General features: G+C 32.6%; 1 protein-coding gene across 1 annotated transcript; it reads left to right on the forward strand.

The window, feature by feature from the left end:
- The first annotated feature begins 289 nt into the window (after positions 1-289).
- Positions 290-17,758, forward strand: LOC108915750. Its single transcript, XM_018721872.1, has 3 exons — positions 290-516; positions 3,265-3,565; positions 17,495-17,758. The coding sequence occupies exons 2-3, from the start codon at positions 3,284-3,286 to the stop codon at positions 17,570-17,572; spliced, it is 360 nt and encodes a 119-aa protein (XP_018577388.1). The 5' UTR covers positions 290-516; positions 3,265-3,283; the 3' UTR covers positions 17,573-17,758.
- Positions 17,759-18,670: the final 912 nt, after the last annotated feature.

Here is an 18,670-nt window from a genome sequence, read left to right on the forward strand (position 1 = left end):
ATGTTATTCGATAGAGTGGACTGTATAAACTCTTGTGCTGATTTGAATAATTTTCTTTATTTCCTGAAGGTTGTACAACTACACAAATAGATTAATAGTATTTAGAACATGTCATAATTTTTAATTTATTTTTCAACAACAACTTTTTTTGTTTTTTTGTTGCTCTGCAACCGTCTCCTATACAAACTTAGATTATATAAAATGTATTAACATACAAAATACTTTACCAATATGTAAATATGTCATAACTCCCTCACCAAATTGAAACGCAAAATGTTTTTAGGAAGTTAGTGCCGACAAGTTTAATTATAGACATGACCACATTAGACATAGTATTTGTGTTCCTCTTACATGTTCAAATATACCTTATCAAAACGAACCGGAATTACGAGAAGGCATAACTAACTGTTACAATGGAAAGTTTTATCAGTATGGACTAAAGGGAACTATTACAAGAATAACATGTGAGACAAATGAAGCTCAGTACCCTATAGACATTATTGATGTAATTGTTGGGTAAGTAAACACAATTTATATTTACGGTAAATATTATAGTGACTGGTTGGTCGACATACTTATTCCTTTAGGGGGTATGTTAGACAGAGGATCTTTTAAAAGAAGACAAAAATTAAAATAGGCATCTTAGAAATTATTTCGTTTTGATTAATGTATCTTATAGTTAAGCGAGAAGCTATATTAGTCACTCTGTATAAAGCAGGTGAGACGCACTGAGGAAATACGTGAAATCAAAATCAAAGATTTCTTGGGTTTTATGAATTTACAACTGCACAATCTTTAATAAAGCGCTATAATGGAGAATAACACATCGCTATGAATAAGTACTGTAAAATTACTAATTTTTTTTTCGTTTTAGTAAGTTTTCTATTATGGGAATCAGCAATTTTGAAAATTGTTTTTTAAAAAAACTTCCACAGATGTATACTAATTAGTGCTAAAATGTGAAATCATTCTCATCAGATTTGTTTTAAAATATTTAGATCTTAAATGTACCTAAATATTGTATGAAACAAATGAATATCACAAAGCTGTGAAAATACACCTCTATTATTTTTTAATGAAGTAGGTACTCTATATACTTTCACATAGTGAACATTTGAAATACTTATTTTGTCTGACAATTAGGAGCTAATGCTTCCCGTAAGTCATATTTCCATCAAAATGGGGGATAGTATCCATCAAACATTATATCTCTAAAAATATCCAGGGTGTTTCACTTAAAGAAGAAACTGCAATTGCTTTTGTTTATGATTTAGTAAACTATAGAATCGCCTGCCCTGCTTTATTGGAAAAATTAAATTTATTTGTTCCATGGATAGAAATTCGGCATAGTTTTACCTTTTATTGTGATCTTGCAAATACTAATGTAATGAGAAAATCACCTATTTTTAATGCATGCACTCTTTTTATTTCTATATCATTTTTGTGTGACCTCCATTTTGATAGTTTAGTCTAAATAATTCGTGTGTACGAAGAAAAACTTAATGTAAAATAGTTGTAAATACTCGTACATATCTTGAAAACATCTTACAACGCAGTAACTACTTTATATTTATAATTTGTTTAGCTTTTACTGTAATTAGGTGTAACCTGTAGGAAAATAAAAATACGTCAAAGATATACTAAAAATCAATTTTTCTATATTTTGAATACTTTCCATCAACATAAATTTAATAATATTATGACATTTTATCCACAAAATGATGAGTGGTGGTGATGGTAGGTAAACTAAACAGGATACATCTCCCTCATACTGTTGTAAACTCACATTTGTTCTTTGTGTCCTACTTTTTAGCTGTGCTTGCTAGACCTACTGTAGGTATTTGTCACCAAATCTCATTTCTAATTCTAAGTGTACTAAGTCATCATAATTATTGTGTCTTCTTTCTCCTAACGTTTGTATAACTTTTATGGCCTCACCTCATGATACTACAGAGCCTTCATAAATGTTTACGAGCCACGTGATTAGTAATTTTGTTTGGAACAGTATTTCCTTCATGTTGGCCTTTAAATTTCGGTAAAATTAAAAATTATTAAAATAGTAAGATCAAGGTTACGTTAAAACACAACGTTCTGTTCCACCGGCTGATTGTTGTAATTTTTCACGAGATACTATTCAACCAATCAGCGATCGCATTAATTCGAGCGTAGCGTCATTGGTCATTGTAAATGAGTCATTAATATTGGTGATGCCAAAATTTAGGGAATTTTCGTTACCAGTACTAATCGTGCAATGTTGGGTTGCCTAAGCTAGGAGGTTACGTGGCTTGTAAACATTCATGAAGGCTGCAGCATCAAACTGTTTACGAAGAAGATTTACCATGGTGATACTGTTCAATTTTGACAGTTCCTATCTTGGAGTGACGCCTTGCTTCAATATTTTCAAATTCTTGTACTTATATTTTTACATGCAAATTTATTCATGAATTAATTCATGATGTCACTTCGTAAGGAAATTAGACAAGTGTAATGCACCAAATCTACTATCAAATAACTTTGAATTTTTTCTAAAATGTTCTAATTTTCGTATATTCCTTCATGAAGTTCAGAAGTACCAACAAAAATATTGAGGTTAAGTTCCAATTTTTCTTTCTCCAAAAACCTTATTCAGACTATTACGAACATTTAAAAATATTTTGCAAATCGGTCCAACCGTTTGTAAGTGATGCGTTTACCAACGAACAGCATTTAATTTTTATTGATGTAGATGAAGATGATGAAGTTGGTAGTAGGTGTTTTTGTTTCAAAGAAATTTACGAAGTATAAAACAATGTAAAACCTGTTTGATGAAAAAATTGATGAATTAATTCATGAAAAACTTTGTGAATTAATTGGTGAATAAATTCGCAATATAAAACAGTTATAAAACGCTCAAGAAAATTTCAAATACATATCTCAAAATCCGTAACTTTAACATTAACAATGTCTATACTGACTGAATTTTGCACAACAAAAATACAGGGGTTAGATCTGAAACAAATAGCACCCTCTATACCTTTGTCCTTATATTTCAAGATCTGTGACAAACATTTAGGTGTAGGTATGTTACAATAATCTTTATTGTATCGGTCAAAAAATAAAATTTACATTCGTGATTTGTGAGTATCATTTATTCCTATTTAATATATTTAATAATGCAAATAAATTATAAAAAAATAATTACGATAAGAAATTGTTTAGTTTTTATGATATTTTAAATACTAGAATTAAGTTTATTAACATTAGAGACATTAAATTATATTTTAGGGCATTATTTATTTGTTATATGGCTCTGGTAATATTTGGATCTGTTTATGAAGGAATGGCTAGATATAAGGATAAGTCCGAATATCAGAGAATAATTAGTACTTACTGGGGAAGAGTGATAGCCGCCTTTTCAATACTAAGAAATTGGGAAAGATTTGTAATGGTTAAAACATCTCGAGAAGTTGAAAAGTTACGATGCTTGCAAGGAGTTAGGTTCTACAATACGATATTGGTCATATTCTGCCATACTTCCCTAAGTTTTTTAATGGGACCAGTAGCGAACACTAAATACACAGAAACTGTAAGTGTAAAACATATATTTTTTAAATATATTTCATACATTTTAAGTGGGAATAAAAAAAATACTTAATTAAATAAATAAATCCTAGAATTATATACAGGGAATTTCGCATAAGAACCGACACAGAGCAAGGGCATGTAGGGGAACACAAAATATGGTGATTTAGCGCAACTTCCCTTTATACTAAGCTGAGACGATGAAGCTAAGCTTTATACCCCTGAGACGTTATAGGCCTTGAAAGTGGGGTTTCAAATTTCGAAAAAAATCAATATCTCAGTTATAATTGAACTTAGAAAAACCAAACTTGGTACATGATCGGTGATGATGTGTGCCGGGCTCGGTGACCACCCCAGAAAAATAGATCTAACATCATTTATTATTCTTGTTATATCGATAAGTCGGTGACGGTGCGGCCTTTTTTTAGAATTAAATTAAAACGTGTCCAAATTTGATATCGGTAAGTCGCTGATGCGAGCGAGAGCTTTTTTTTAAGGTTTCAATGGAGCTTGGAGCCCTGGGCCCATCTCGAGGAAAAATTGTAGCTACGCCTATGGGGATGATGCATCATTAAAATTCGATAGAATTTTTAAACCCGTTGGCGGATTTACAAAATTATTACTTTATTTTCTGGAATTTAATTCTAAAACTTTTCTTATTTTTCTCAAGATTGTTTCTAATAAATGTGCATTTATCCGCAATGCGTTTCCACAATTTTGCTAGAGATACAACTGGCGGGGAATACTCAAATTCTTTTAAAGTTCCCCAAAGGAAGAAGTCACATTTGTTGACGTCTGGTGATCGTGGAGGCCAAACTTGTGGGCAATTATTTCCTCTTTCAATCCATTTATTTGGATACTGGTGGTTTAAACAATATTACTAAAATGTGGGGGTGCTCCATCATGTATAATCCAATGTTCCAGTCTGAGTTGTAGTGGCACCTCGTCAAGTAGATCCAGGAGTGTTGTGGAGAAATTTTGAATAAGTTTCGCCATTTAGTCGATTCGGTAAAATAACTGGGCCAATTAAATACCGAACAATAACACCGATCCAAACTCGCGTAGGAAATGTCGAGGAGATTCTGCATGAGGATTTACATCGGAGTACTCATGACAGTTACGTAAATTTGTAATATCTCTGCGGGTGAAACAAGCTTCATCAGGAAAGATAATTTTCTTTTGAAAATTAATGCCTTGATGTAAAATGAACTGGCAGAAATTCACTCGTTTAACCAAATCATTTTGTAACAATTCTTACACTATTTGGATATGATATGGGTGGATATGAGATTACGTCTGATCCGATATTCTTCAACACTTCTTCTGTAGTTTCCTTCACAGAAACCTAACACTAATAGTAATAGGTTTCTGTCTGTGTTAGGCATGTCAACTTGTTCGCCAAATGAAAACTTCCCGTCCATTTTCAAAACACTCTCTAAAATTAAATGATTTTTTTCCTGATCGTCAAGTTTGACGTTTAAATTCATAGGTAGTCACCTTTTGAATTGAATTTTCGATGATTTTAAATAACAGCTACAATACGTATTATTAGTTATTCGTATTTTGTTAAAAACGACAGGTTTCTGAAAACAAACAAGAGTAAGAAAAATTTTAGAATAAAATTCCCCATAAAATATAGTAATAATTTTTTAAGTCGGCCAACGGGTTACAAAATTCTTCTTGTCTCAAAATATCATGTTCGTTACAAAATGAATTTAAACCACTTTTCGCCCTTATCCATTTCATCCACAGTCAATTCACCTCTGCACCTTTCTTCGGTATGTTTGGGGTTATGACAAAACCTGTATATCCTGGCTATCATTCTTATAGTCCTGGTGTAGAAATGATAAAGATGACATTCATCAGCCAGTGAACACAAAAGGGTGGTGGCTAGTTTTATCTTTTTCTCCAGATTAATCTCCAGCTCGTCGCAAACCAATTCGTCAGTTGGCCAACTATGCGAACTTTCATACAACCATTCTGGGCCCTGCCACCATTTTGATTCCAATAAGTATTTAGGCGAGCAGCCTCGTGAAGGTAAATCGGCGGAATCAGGTCTCCATGATTTTGGATGAGTTAACGCCCGAATCTCTGCTATTCTGTTCAAAACGAATGTAGCCCATTCCTCTTTCCTTTGAATCCATACCACAACAGATGAAGAGTCGCTTCAAAAATTGGATTCGATTTCGCCACTCAAATTCTTTACAGTTTTGGCAAATAATCTGGCACCAATTTTTGCAGCCAGCAACTCCAGACGAGATATGGTTAATTTATGAAGCGGGGCAACTTTAGCCTTTGCCACCAATAAATGGATAGACACATGACCTCCGGTTACAATTCTGAGGAAGATAGCACATGTAAGAGCATTTTTACTTGCATTGCACCTGATCAGTTTCCCCTCCGATCCAACGTGGGATCTCAATTTTGAAAAGATATGGCAGGCCGCTAATCCACTGTCGAAAAGCTTGCTCCGTCTCAGCATCAACTGAATCGTCCCAACGCAAATTCGTCGCCCAAAGACATTGCAACCATAACTTGGGCATTAGAGTAGCAGGACTCGTGAACCCAATGGGGTCAAACAATTGTTGAGCCATTGAAAGAATTAACCGCTTCATTACAGCTATGCCTTCCAAATCCAACTCTCCTGTTAACCAAGTATCATTGACCATTAAAGTGCCTCTTGTTAAACACCATTTCAAACCGAGTACAGGAACAAACGCTTCTTTCCGTGTTCTTTTCGAAAGTGCTCTCACCCGCCGTGTTCAAATTTAGTCTGTTTCATTATTATTCTTTTTGAATGAACTACCTCAAGTTGGCCTCATCCGGAATACTGGTGATGCATTTATCTACATAACAATTTTTCGACAATTTAACGACAGAGTCTACTGCATAGGGGGTATCAGTTTTCGTAGACATTTCCAGATAACAGTCAAGATAATATTCAATAGTTTTCTCAACAAGAATAAACTACAGTTAACTCCAAACACTCGTCTGTGTCGATGTCTTTTCTTTTCCGTCTGGCCCTATCCATAAAAATCTGAGAAAATCTCTATCGCTGGGATGGATACCGATTTGAAGAAAGGCTTTCTCAATATCTGAAGTGACACCTATTTGATTTTCCCTGAATTTCAACAGTATCGAAGGATCGAGCGACACACGTGTACGTCGAACTGCTGTTTATTGTAGTTTAATTGTGATTTGAAGAAATATCCTGAAATTATAAAAGGAGCTAATGTGGCGGCATATCTGATACTAATCAAAAATGCACTGTGAGTAGTCTAAAAATTATTACTGATTGTAACTAATATTATAAATACATCTGTGCAAATCTAATGTAATAGACATATAAATATTTGCCTATTTCCACTATCATCAGAAAGTGATTTCTTATGTTTAATTGTGTTTTGTGCCTGGATTCTTTTTTGCTTGTGTCCAATTATTTTTAATGACGACCATACACTACAAATAATTTGAATTATTTGCTGTATAAAATTGGAAGTACGTGTCTTATTACACTTAAATAAGTAATTGTAATTAAACATTTATGAGCATGAGTGAGAAAAAAAATGTGTCAAACGATGACATTTATAAAGCTCTCATGAACCTTACTGCTCAAAACGTGGAAATCAGAGAAGAAATTAGATCTCTTAAAAGTGATTTAGAAAAGAAAACTGTTGAGATAAATAAGAACTATGAAAAACTAATAGAAGAGAACAGAGAACTTAAATTTAAGCTTAGAATCAGTGAAAGAAGAGCTAAAAGGAATAGTATTATTATTTATGGTTGTCAGGAAGATAAGAATGAGAATACTTTGAATAATGTATTAAGCCTTATAAACGAGAAGTTACGTGTACAGATAGTAATACAAGAAATAAACAATGTTTATAGAATAGGGACCAAGGTAAATAGTAAAATTAGACCAATCCGGTTAGAATTGATCTCATATTTGAAAAAATCAGAAATAATTTCCCAAAGTTATAAACTAAAAGGTGGCAATATCTACATTAAGGATGATTTGACACCAGAAGATATTGAAGAGAGAAAACTTCTTACGAAACACTTAGTACATGCAAGAAATAAGAATATACCTGCTAAAATACGCAACTACAAGCTTATTATTAACGGAGAAGAGTATACATATCAAGATCTGAAAAAAATTCAACTTGGCGAGAATGAGGATGACGAAATAGATATTAGCAAGCTCTCCCCTCCTCCTTATAGACGTAATTTAAGTGCCCCATCAACACCAACTATCGCTATAAAAGAGGCTATATTTGCAGAATTAGCAGATAACCCAACAAACGAGGACAAAATTAAGCAATAAAAGGATTGTCAAGTAATGCGAAATGTACGCCTCCTATTTCAGGTGGACCTCGTAACACAAAAAAGTCATCTGGAGATAACGTCCGCTCTTCTGAAAGGATCGCCACCTCTATTAATAAGAAGTCTTAGTTTTATATTATTTAATGTGCTTTTATCGCTTTGCATACTGTTTTGTTCATATTATATTAAAAAAAATCCTCTGTTTCTCTTCTGTCTCTGTATTCCGTGGTCTACCTTGTGTGTGTTACTTGTCGTGATTGACCCCTCGACCAAGAAGAGTATCCCCGTCGAGTCCTTCTTCCTTATATTACTATTGTAGAATTAATATGAATCCATATTTACGAGACTTTAAAATAAAAACTGTTGAAACTTATGAATTGGACTCTGTTCTTGAATTAGACAAGGTCCTATCTGTAAATAAAAAATATTTAAATCTTACAGTTTGTCAACAGAATATTAGAAGTATTAACAAAAATCTAAATGAGTTTAAAATTACTATGCAACAAATGAAGACGGATATAGACTGCATTATACTTACTGAAACATGGCAAATTGAAAATACAGATGTTTATAAAATGCAGGGTTACGACATTATTTATAATCATGGAAAGTTTAACAAGGCAGATGGAGTGATGATATATATCAAAAGTAGCATCAAATATTGTTTCAATATACGGAAAATAAGTGATATCATGAATGTAATAGAGTTATCGCTGACACTCAACAACAAAAAAATTAAAATTTTTGTAATGTATAGGAGCCCAAGCCCAGAATCTTGTTCCTTTGCTTTTAATAAAGACCTCGAAACATTATTAACCAATTGCCGTAATTATCATGATTATATATTTATAATGGGCGATATAAATATTGATATTTTAAGAGATAAAGATTTTACAAATGACTACTTGAATATTATGTCTGAAAACTCATATATATCCGCTATAAATAAAATCACTAGAATAAATGACCAAGGAGGCACTTGCCTGGATCATGCTTTTGTGAAGACGAAAACGGAGCTTGATTATATAATTCCTTTTGTTGTGTGGACGCATGTAACAGATCATTTTATGACGGCACTACAGATTGTTTTCCCAGAACAAAATATTAAGATGTCAAAAATACAACCGTATTACAGAAAAATTCTAAATACTGATAATCTGAAACAATCTTTAATGGAAGTAAGCTGGGAAGAGTTATATGAACTGGAAAATTCAGAATCGGCAACTGATTATTTTGTAAAAGTTTTGGAACAAAAAATACAAAATTCTACAACAAACATTAAGATAAACAGTAATAATAGAAAAAGGAAAGAGTGGATTTCGGAAGGGTTAGTAAAGTCGATAAACAGAAAGAATGATTTGAGGAAAAAATTATTAAAAGATCCTGGAAATATAAATCTAAGACATGAATATACGAGCTATAGGAACAAAGTAACAAAGTTAATCAACGTAAGTAAATCAAATTTTTATACAAAACAAATAGACGATAATCCAGGAGACCCAAGGAATCTGTGGCAAGTGGTTAACAAAGTAACTAATGATAAATCGAATAATGCCAATAGGATTACAAGGATTAGGAAAAATAATGATCAAATAATAGATAGTGATATAGGAATAGCTGAAGAATTTAATAATTATTTTACACAAATAGGGGAAAAATTGACGAATTCTGTCACTATTTCAAATAACGTTAAACTTAAAATTAAAAAGGGTGAACATAAAGAAACAATGTTCATCTTTCCAACTGATGTAGTTGAAGTAAAGTCAGCAATTAATTCTCTAAAAAATAAGAAAGCGCCAGGCATCGATGGAATAGCAGCTGAAACACTCAAAGAGCTTCAAAATGAAATCTCTAATCCTCTCGCACATATAATAAATAAAATAATTCAAACAGGTGAATGTCCATCTCACTTCAAAATATCTATTATAAAACCAGTGTTTAAAAAAGGCGATTCAATGTGCCTAGGAAACTATAGACCGATTTCTCTTATTTCAAATCTATCCAAAGTGTTTGAGAAAATCATAAAACATCGACTAACAGAATATCTTAAAAAAAATGCATTGTTATCTAAAAATCAATTTGGTTTCAAAGAAGGGAAATGTACTCATGATGCAATTAACATGTTAACTGAAAAAATATATAAATCGCTTGATAGAAGAACAAAATCTTTGTGTATATTTGTTGACATCCAAAAGGCATTCGATACTGTATCTCACACTTTACTATTACAAAAACTGGATGATATTGGTATTAGAGGATTATGTCAAACTTTATTCAGGTCTTACCTCACGAGAAGGAAGCAATGCGTTCAAATAAATGACGCTAAAAGCAGTTTTCACGACATCACATGCGGCGTACCGCAAGGAACCGTATTAGGACCTCTCTTGTTCAATATATACAGGGTGTAACGTATGGTGATGGCCAACCTTCAGGGGGTTATTATAAAAGTAATTTTCAACAAAAAAGTAGTATAAGATTTTTTTGGAAAGTTGATAGTTGCTCTTCTATTTAACATTTTTTGATTTCAAAAAATTTTGTGCCTTTTTTCATAAAAACAAAGATATCTCTGTTATTCTTACACCCACATCAAATTTAGACATACCATCGGAAAGAGTGTTAAATTTACTACAAGACGAGCATATATGAGTGTTTAAAAAATCTACTATACCAGGTGCTGTAAAAAGTTAAATGTAATAATTGTGAAATGAGCAAAATTAGTGGTTTCTCCTTATTGGTGGTAACGCCAAAAATTTGTTAATGAGGACGTGTTTTTTCTTCAGCAAAAACTACTGTATTTAGTAAGCTCTTCAACGATATATCAACTTTTGAGTTTACTATTTTTTTTTGGCAACAATATCAAGGGCAAAGGTAATAAACACCGTAAAAATCGAAAATACACAAACTTTATAGTACTTTATTTTTATTTTAAGACTGCTTTTTTAAATTAAAGTAACAAAATTGTTGAAAAAATTATTTATAACTTAGTAACATATTTACAATGACTTAATAATTTTCGATGTAACCTCCCCCTTGACGGATACATAAAGCGCACCTTCTCCGCACGGAAGCAACTGTGCGACGCACTTCTCCATTTTGCTGTCGAAGTAGCTCCCAACAAGCAAAAATCCTTTGTTCGAGCTGTTCTCGAGTTTCAATTGGTACTTCATATACCAAAGATTTTAATCTACCCCACCAAAAGAAGTCTAACGGAGTTAGATCAGGACTTCGAGGAGGCCACCTAACTGTACCAAAGCGTCCTATCCATCTATCTTCATAATGCTCATTTAGCCATGCGCGAATCTCCCTGCTGTTATGTGCAGGGCAACCATCCATTTGAAGCCAGGAATTAATCCGAAAATTTAAAGGAACCTCTTCTAATATATTATGCAGTTCGTTCTGAAGAAGATCAAGAAATGCCTCTGCATTTAATGTATTTTCTAGTATAATTGGTCTAAGAACGTAATTTCCAATTATACCCATCCATACGTTAACTTTGAATCTGTATTGATTATTGGAGGGCCTGACAGCATGAGGATTCACAGGTGCCCACGTATGGTCATTATGATAATTAAATATGCCATCTCTGGTAAATGTTGACTCGTCAGTCCAAATTATATGCTTGTAAAATTGGGGATCTCTATTAGTTTGTTGGATATACCACTGACAAAACTGAACACGTTCTGCCCTATCACGATCCAGTAAACTTTGAACAGGGGTCAAATGATAAGGGTGAAGGTTGTTCCTTCTGAGACTTCTGTGAACTGACGTATGCGAAATTCTCCCAAGTTGTANACTGCTCAAAACGTGGAAATCAGAGAAGAAATTAGATCTCTTAAAAGTGATTTAGAAAAGAAAACTGTTGAGATAAATAAGAACTATGAAAAACTAATAGAAGAGAACAGAGAACTTAAATTTAAGCTTAGAATCAGTGAAAGAAGAGCTAAAAGGAATAGTATTATTATTTATGGTTGTCAGGAAGATAAGAATGAGAATACTTTGAATAATGTATTAAGCCTTATAAACGAGAAGTTACGTGTACAGATAGTAATACAAGAAATAAACAATGTTTATAGAATAGGGACCAAGGTAAATAGTAAAATTAGACCAATCCGGTTAGAATTGATCTCATATTTGAAAAAATCAGAAATAATTTCCCAAAGTTATAAACTAAAAGGTGGCAATATCTACATTAAGGATGATTTGACACCAGAAGATATTGAAGAGAGAAAACTTCTTACGAAACACTTAGTACATGCAAGAAATAAGAATATACCTGCTAAAATACGCAACTACAAGCTTATTATTAACGGAGAAGAGTATACATATCAAGATCTGAAAAAAATTCAACTTGGCGAGAATGAGGATGACGAAATAGATATTAGCAAGCTCTCCCCTCCTCCTTATAGACGTAATTTAAGTGCCCCATCAACACCAACTATCGCTATAAAAGAGGCTATATTTGCAGAATTAGCAGATAACCCAACAAACGAGGACAAAATTAAGCAATAAAAGGATTGTCAAGTAATGCGAAATGTACGCCTCCTATTTCAGGTGGACCTCGTAACACAAAAAAGTCATCTGGAGATAACGTCCGCTCTTCTGAAAGGATCGCCACCTCTATTAATAAGAAGTCTTAGTTTTATATTATTTAATGTGCTTTTATCGCTTTGCATACTGTTTTGTTCATATTATATTAAAAAAAATCCTCTGTTTCTCTTCTGTCTCTGTATTCCGTGGTCTACCTTGTGTGTGTTACTTGTCGTGATTGACCCCTCGACCAAGAAGAGTATCCCCGTCGAGTCCTTCTTCCTTATATTACTATTGTAGAATTAATATGAATCCATATTTACGAGACTTTAAAATAAAAACTGTTGAAACTTATGAATTGGACTCTGTTCTTGAATTAGACAAGGTCCTATCTGTAAATAAAAAATATTTAAATCTTACAGTTTGTCAACAGAATATTAGAAGTATTAACAAAAATCTAAATGAGTTTAAAATTACTATGCAACAAATGAAGACGGATATAGACTGCATTATACTTACTGAAACATGGCAAATTGAAAATACAGATGTTTATAAAATGCAGGGTTACGACATTATTTATAATCATGGAAAGTTTAACAAGGCAGATGGAGTGATGATATATATCAAAAGTAGCATCAAATATTGTTTCAATATACGGAAAATAAGTGATATCATGAATGTAATAGAGTTATCGCTGACACTCAACAACAAAAAAATTAAAATTTTTGTAATGTATAGGAGCCCAAGCCCAGAATCTTGTTCCTTTGCTTTTAATAAAGACCTCGAAACATTATTAACCAATTGCCGTAATTATCATGATTATATATTTATAATGGGCGATATAAATATTGATATTTTAAGAGATAAAGATTTTACAAATGACTACTTGAATATTATGTCTGAAAACTCATATATATCCGCTATAAATAAAATCACTAGAATAAATGACCAAGGAGGCACTTGCCTGGATCATGCTTTTGTGAAGACGAAAACGGAGCTTGATTATATAATTCCTTTTGTTGTGTGGACGCATGTAACAGATCATTTTATGACGGCACTACAGATTGTTTTCCCAGAACAAAATATTAAGATGTCAAAAATACAACCGTATTACAGAAAAATTCTAAATACTGATAATCTGAAACAATCTTTAATGGAAGTAAGCTGGGAAGAGTTATATGAACTGGAAAATTCAGAATCGGCAACTGATTATTTTGTAAAAGTTTTGGAACAAAAAATACAAAATTCTACAACAAACATTAAGATAAACAGTAATAATAGAAAAAGGAAAGAGTGGATTTCGGAAGGGTTAGTAAAGTCGATAAACAGAAAGAATGATTTGAGGAAAAAATTATTAAAAGATCCTGGAAATATAAATCTAAGACATGAATATACGAGCTATAGGAACAAAGTAACAAAGTTAATCAACGTAAGTAAATCAAATTTTTATACAAAACAAATATACGATAATCCAGGAGACCCAAGGAATCTGTGGAAAGTGGTTAACAAAGTAACTAATGATAAATCGAATAATGCCAATAGGATTACAAGGATTAGGAAAAATAATGATCAAATAATAGATAGTGATATAGGAATAGCTGAAGAATTTAATAATTATTTTACACAAATAGGGGAAAAATTGACGAATTCTGTCACTATTTCAAATAACGTTAAACTTAAAATTAAAAAGAGTGAACATAAAGAAACAATGTTCATCTTTCCAACTGATGTAGTTGAAGTAAAGTCAGCAATTAATTCTCTAAAAAATAAGAAAGCGCCAGGCATCGATGGAATAGCAGCTGACACACTCAAAGAGATTCAAAATGGAATCTCTAATCCTCTCGCACATATAATAAATAAAATAATTCAAACAGGTGAATGTCCATCTCACTTCAAAATATCTATTGTAAAACCAGTGTTTAAAAAAGGCGATTCAATGTGCCTAGGAAACTATAGACCGATTTCTCTTATTTCAAATCTATCCAAAGTGTTTGAGAAAATCATAAAACATCGACTAACAGAATATCTTAAAAAAAATGCATTGTTATCTAAAAATCAATTTGGTTTCAAAGAGGGGAAATGTACTCAGGATGCAATTAACATGTTAACTGAAAAAATATATAAATCGCTTGATAGAAGAACAAAATCTTTGTGTATATTTGTTGACATCCAAAAGGCATTTGATACTGTATCTCACACTTTACTATTACAAAAACTGGATGATATTGGTATTAGAGGATTATGTCAAACTTTATTCAGGTCTTACCTCACGAGAAGGAAGCAATGCGTTCAAATAAATGACGCTAAAAGCAGTTTTCACGACATCACATGCGGCGTACCGCAAGGAACCGTATTAGGACCTCTCTTGTTCAATATATATATCAATGATTTATTTGAAGTTGAAACAAGTGGAACTATACTCGCTTTTGCTGATGATACTGCCATTTATTATGAGGAACAATCTTGGAATGACCTGAAAATAAAAGCTGAAAAAGATATGGAGAACATACTTACATGGTATTCTAATAACTTACTCACCATTAATAAGACAAAAACTGTATACTTACCTTTTTCCGTCCTTAGTGGTACTCTCCCAGATTTCCATAGCCTAAAAGTAAACATGAATAGTGATAACCTTATTATTAAATCAGAAGAAAATGTCACCTACTTAGGAGTAACACTGGATAGTCATCTGAGATGGAATGCTCATGTTGAAGTCCTGAAAAAGAAACTAAGATACGTACTTTGTAAAATAAGACAAATAAGATATTTTTTAACAATAAAACAATTAAAAATAATATATTATGCGCTGATAGAAAGCCATCTTAGTTATGTAATAATTGCTTGGGGGGCAGCTGATGATGTATATATTCACGATATAAATGTGCTACAAAAAAGAATTATGAAATCTATGTTAAATAAGGAAAGAACATACCCTTCTGAAATGTTGTATAAGGAATTACAAATTTTCGATATTAAGCAATTATATTATTTCAAAGTTGCAATAAAAACTCACGCTGAGAAAAATAATTTTCAAAATATTGAACACTGTTATCATACTCGATCTAAGGATAAATGTGTAGTAATTCCATTGATGTACACCGCAAAAGGACAACATAGTTATCGATACCTGGCTCCAAAAATTTACAACACAGTTCCTGGAAAATTAAAGGAAATTAAGAGTATAAAAAAATACAAATACTTACTGAAAGGGCATCTTCTCCAAACCAGCAGAACAGTTATTCATCAGTTAATGGTTTAAAACAAAAATCCGAATAGTTATTGTACTGTATAATCTGCATATGTAGACATTTTAGCTTCTTGTAATTCTTGTTATATTGTTACTAAATTAATGTATTTTTAATTTTGATGTTAGTTTGTTTTTATTATTTTGTGTCGTTGTAAATATACTATACATGCTTTTGTGTCTTAAATGAGATAACCTGTGATTTACTCATTTCTCACTCTCAAGTTTTATCACTTAAGTGAGTATTGTGTTTATTACAACAAATATGTAGATATAGACATTATTAATTATTTAGGGTAACTTAATTAAGTATTATAATTATTATACTCGTATACATATGGGTATATATATATTTTTTGTACATCCAATTGGCTAATAAACACTATTATTATTATTATTATTATTATTATTATTATTTCCTCAATTAAATTTGGGCCCTTCTCTCGACAATCATTGATCAGTCTTACCACAGCCCTATGAGGCTGAACTGGTAAAACTCCTACATTATCTGCAAGCTCCTCTATGACCCATCGAGAGCCAAATCTGATTATACTTTTCCGTCATGTTCTCGTTCTCTAGTCTTCTGATAGTGACTGTAATCACCTTTTGGGGAGGTTATAATTATCTGGGAGTGGAGGGTGCCGGGCGATCCACGGCAGCCGCACTTCATACCTCCCCTGATTTATCTTCACAGTACGCAGAAAGAAATCCTTAGCATCATCGACTAACTCCTCCCTGGTTTTCCTTTCGGAAGGTTCGGTGATACCCAAAACATCAAGCCGTCATAATTCGATGATTCATGCTTGTTTTATCAACAAGGTTGTCAATCGATGTTTTCCTCAGTAGAAACTTTTTCCATGAGAGTCCACCCCAGACATGTCTTGGTAGCAACTAGACCACATTTCAATTCTTTATAGTCACCACCATAGATTTTACCAGCCACATCTCCTCCAAGTAACAGTTCGATTGGTCCAATTTTATTTATATCGGAAAGTTCAATATTCAAACTGCGAACTTCTTCCACCCAAGTACCATCGAAAACTGGTAAAATATCGGTACAAATAGCAGGCTGGTTAAGAACTGCAGATGTTAAAAAATAACTACCCTTGTAGTAACATCAGAACAATTATTATGAATTTGTGTCATGGTTTTTCCGCCAAATAGACAATAGACAATACTTTCTGTTCGTTTAGGTCTATATCCTAACTTCATGGCTGTAGATTTTAGAATATAGGACCTCTGGGACCCACTGTCGATTAAAGCTCGCGAAACGCAAGACCTTTCTCTGACCCCTTTAAGTTTACCCTTAGAGTATGTAAAAACACGTTTGGTACAATTGGCAAGAGTCTGTTCCGTAACAGGATTTACACTGTCCTCAACGGTTTTATTCGAAGGTAATTGTGGATACATAATAATTGGTACATGTGATCGCGAACAAATCACACATCATAGGCGCACGCGACACTATTTTGCCATGTAATCTTACATAAGACACCGAAAACACGCTCGTTTCTCTATTAACTGTTTTCTCTGATATTCCAAACTGATTTACGCGCTTTCACGCAGTCCTCACTCTTATGTAGATTATTAAAAAAAAACTATGTCGAGACATCAGACAACTACCCGTCGTTAATTGCCTTCGACGTTCTCCTTTTCTATTTGCATAAATAGGTAATACGGTGATAAGAACAATACTTTATTTAAATGACGTTTTCTTTACGTTGACATAAATGATACAACCATAGACATTTTTTACATACATACTGACAGTTTTTTTCTTCTTTTTCTAACAAAACTTACTAACCTAACCTAAATTCCTAACATATACAATTTTAGGATGAGAAAAAAGAAGAAAAAGTCAATTACCCTAATTTACAATTACATAACATAAAAAAAGAAAGAATTAAGAAGTGAGGGAAAGTATAGAAGAAAACAATTACTCGTTTAAAATAAAGGCACGAAGCTCAAGTACACCCATTACAAACGTGCACAGCATCTTAGCAGTTTTAGGACTTTTGGGGATAATGTTCATATATAGGGCATTTAATAAACATATGTTCAAGTGTAAATCAAAAAGTATTACAAATGGTGCATACTTCAATAGGGTATATATATATATATATATCAATATGTATTGGTAACCCGAAGGTTAGATAATTTTTCGGATAGCTAGTTAAAATTAAATACATATTAAATACAAATAAAACTGAGGATTTTGTTTGTTTTGTTTGTTGCCGTTATAGTGGAGGATGTTCTCATATGTACGTAAAAGAGTATTAGTACTCTGTGCCAGATTATGCGTATTTAAGTTGATCTGCAAATCATTTACCCCTAAGAGAGGATAATTTGTGACAGCCAATTAAATCTAGAGTCAGTATTTAATAACGGCACTTGGCGCATAAAACATAGATAATGATATCGTTTTTTATCCATAGCTAGTAATTTACGTAGCCATTTAAGACAAGATTTCAGTACAATGTAAGAAAGACCTTCAAGTCGTACCGTACAATCAGCAGTATTCTTTGGGAAAAGAAGCAGTCTTTTAAAAAAGCCCACCTGAATTCTTTCAAGTGTATCACTATAACGAACACTCTACACAGCAACACAATTAGTAAGTGAGTTAATGATTATACTGTTGTATAGCTGCATGCGAGATTTCCAGGAATACATTTTAGACCGAGATATAATGGAAAGAACTGATCCAATAACTTGTTTCGTTTTTGCAACTGTAGATTCAGCCATTTCACGGAACAAAGGAGAGGAAACAAATGCAACTCCTAAATAGGAAAACTTATTTACCAATTCAGTTCTATGATTATTGGAGAAAAATAGGGAAGCAAAGTATTTTAGATTTAAAGGCATTTACAGTTAGTTTTGTTGTAAATTTTTCGAGTAAAGCAAGTTTATTAACCAAGTTAATCTGTGAATCAGCAAGGATTACTAAGTCATCTGCGTATAGCAACATTAGAATGTCGTAAAAGTCATTGGATCTAAAAAATCTTCAATATCAGT

This window comes from Anoplophora glabripennis, unplaced genomic scaffold (genome assembly GCF_000390285.2).
Source record: "Anoplophora glabripennis isolate ALB-LARVAE unplaced genomic scaffold, Agla_2.0 scaffold1585, whole genome shotgun sequence".
In the NCBI taxonomy this organism is placed as follows: Eukaryota; Metazoa; Arthropoda; class Insecta; order Coleoptera; family Cerambycidae; genus Anoplophora; species Anoplophora glabripennis.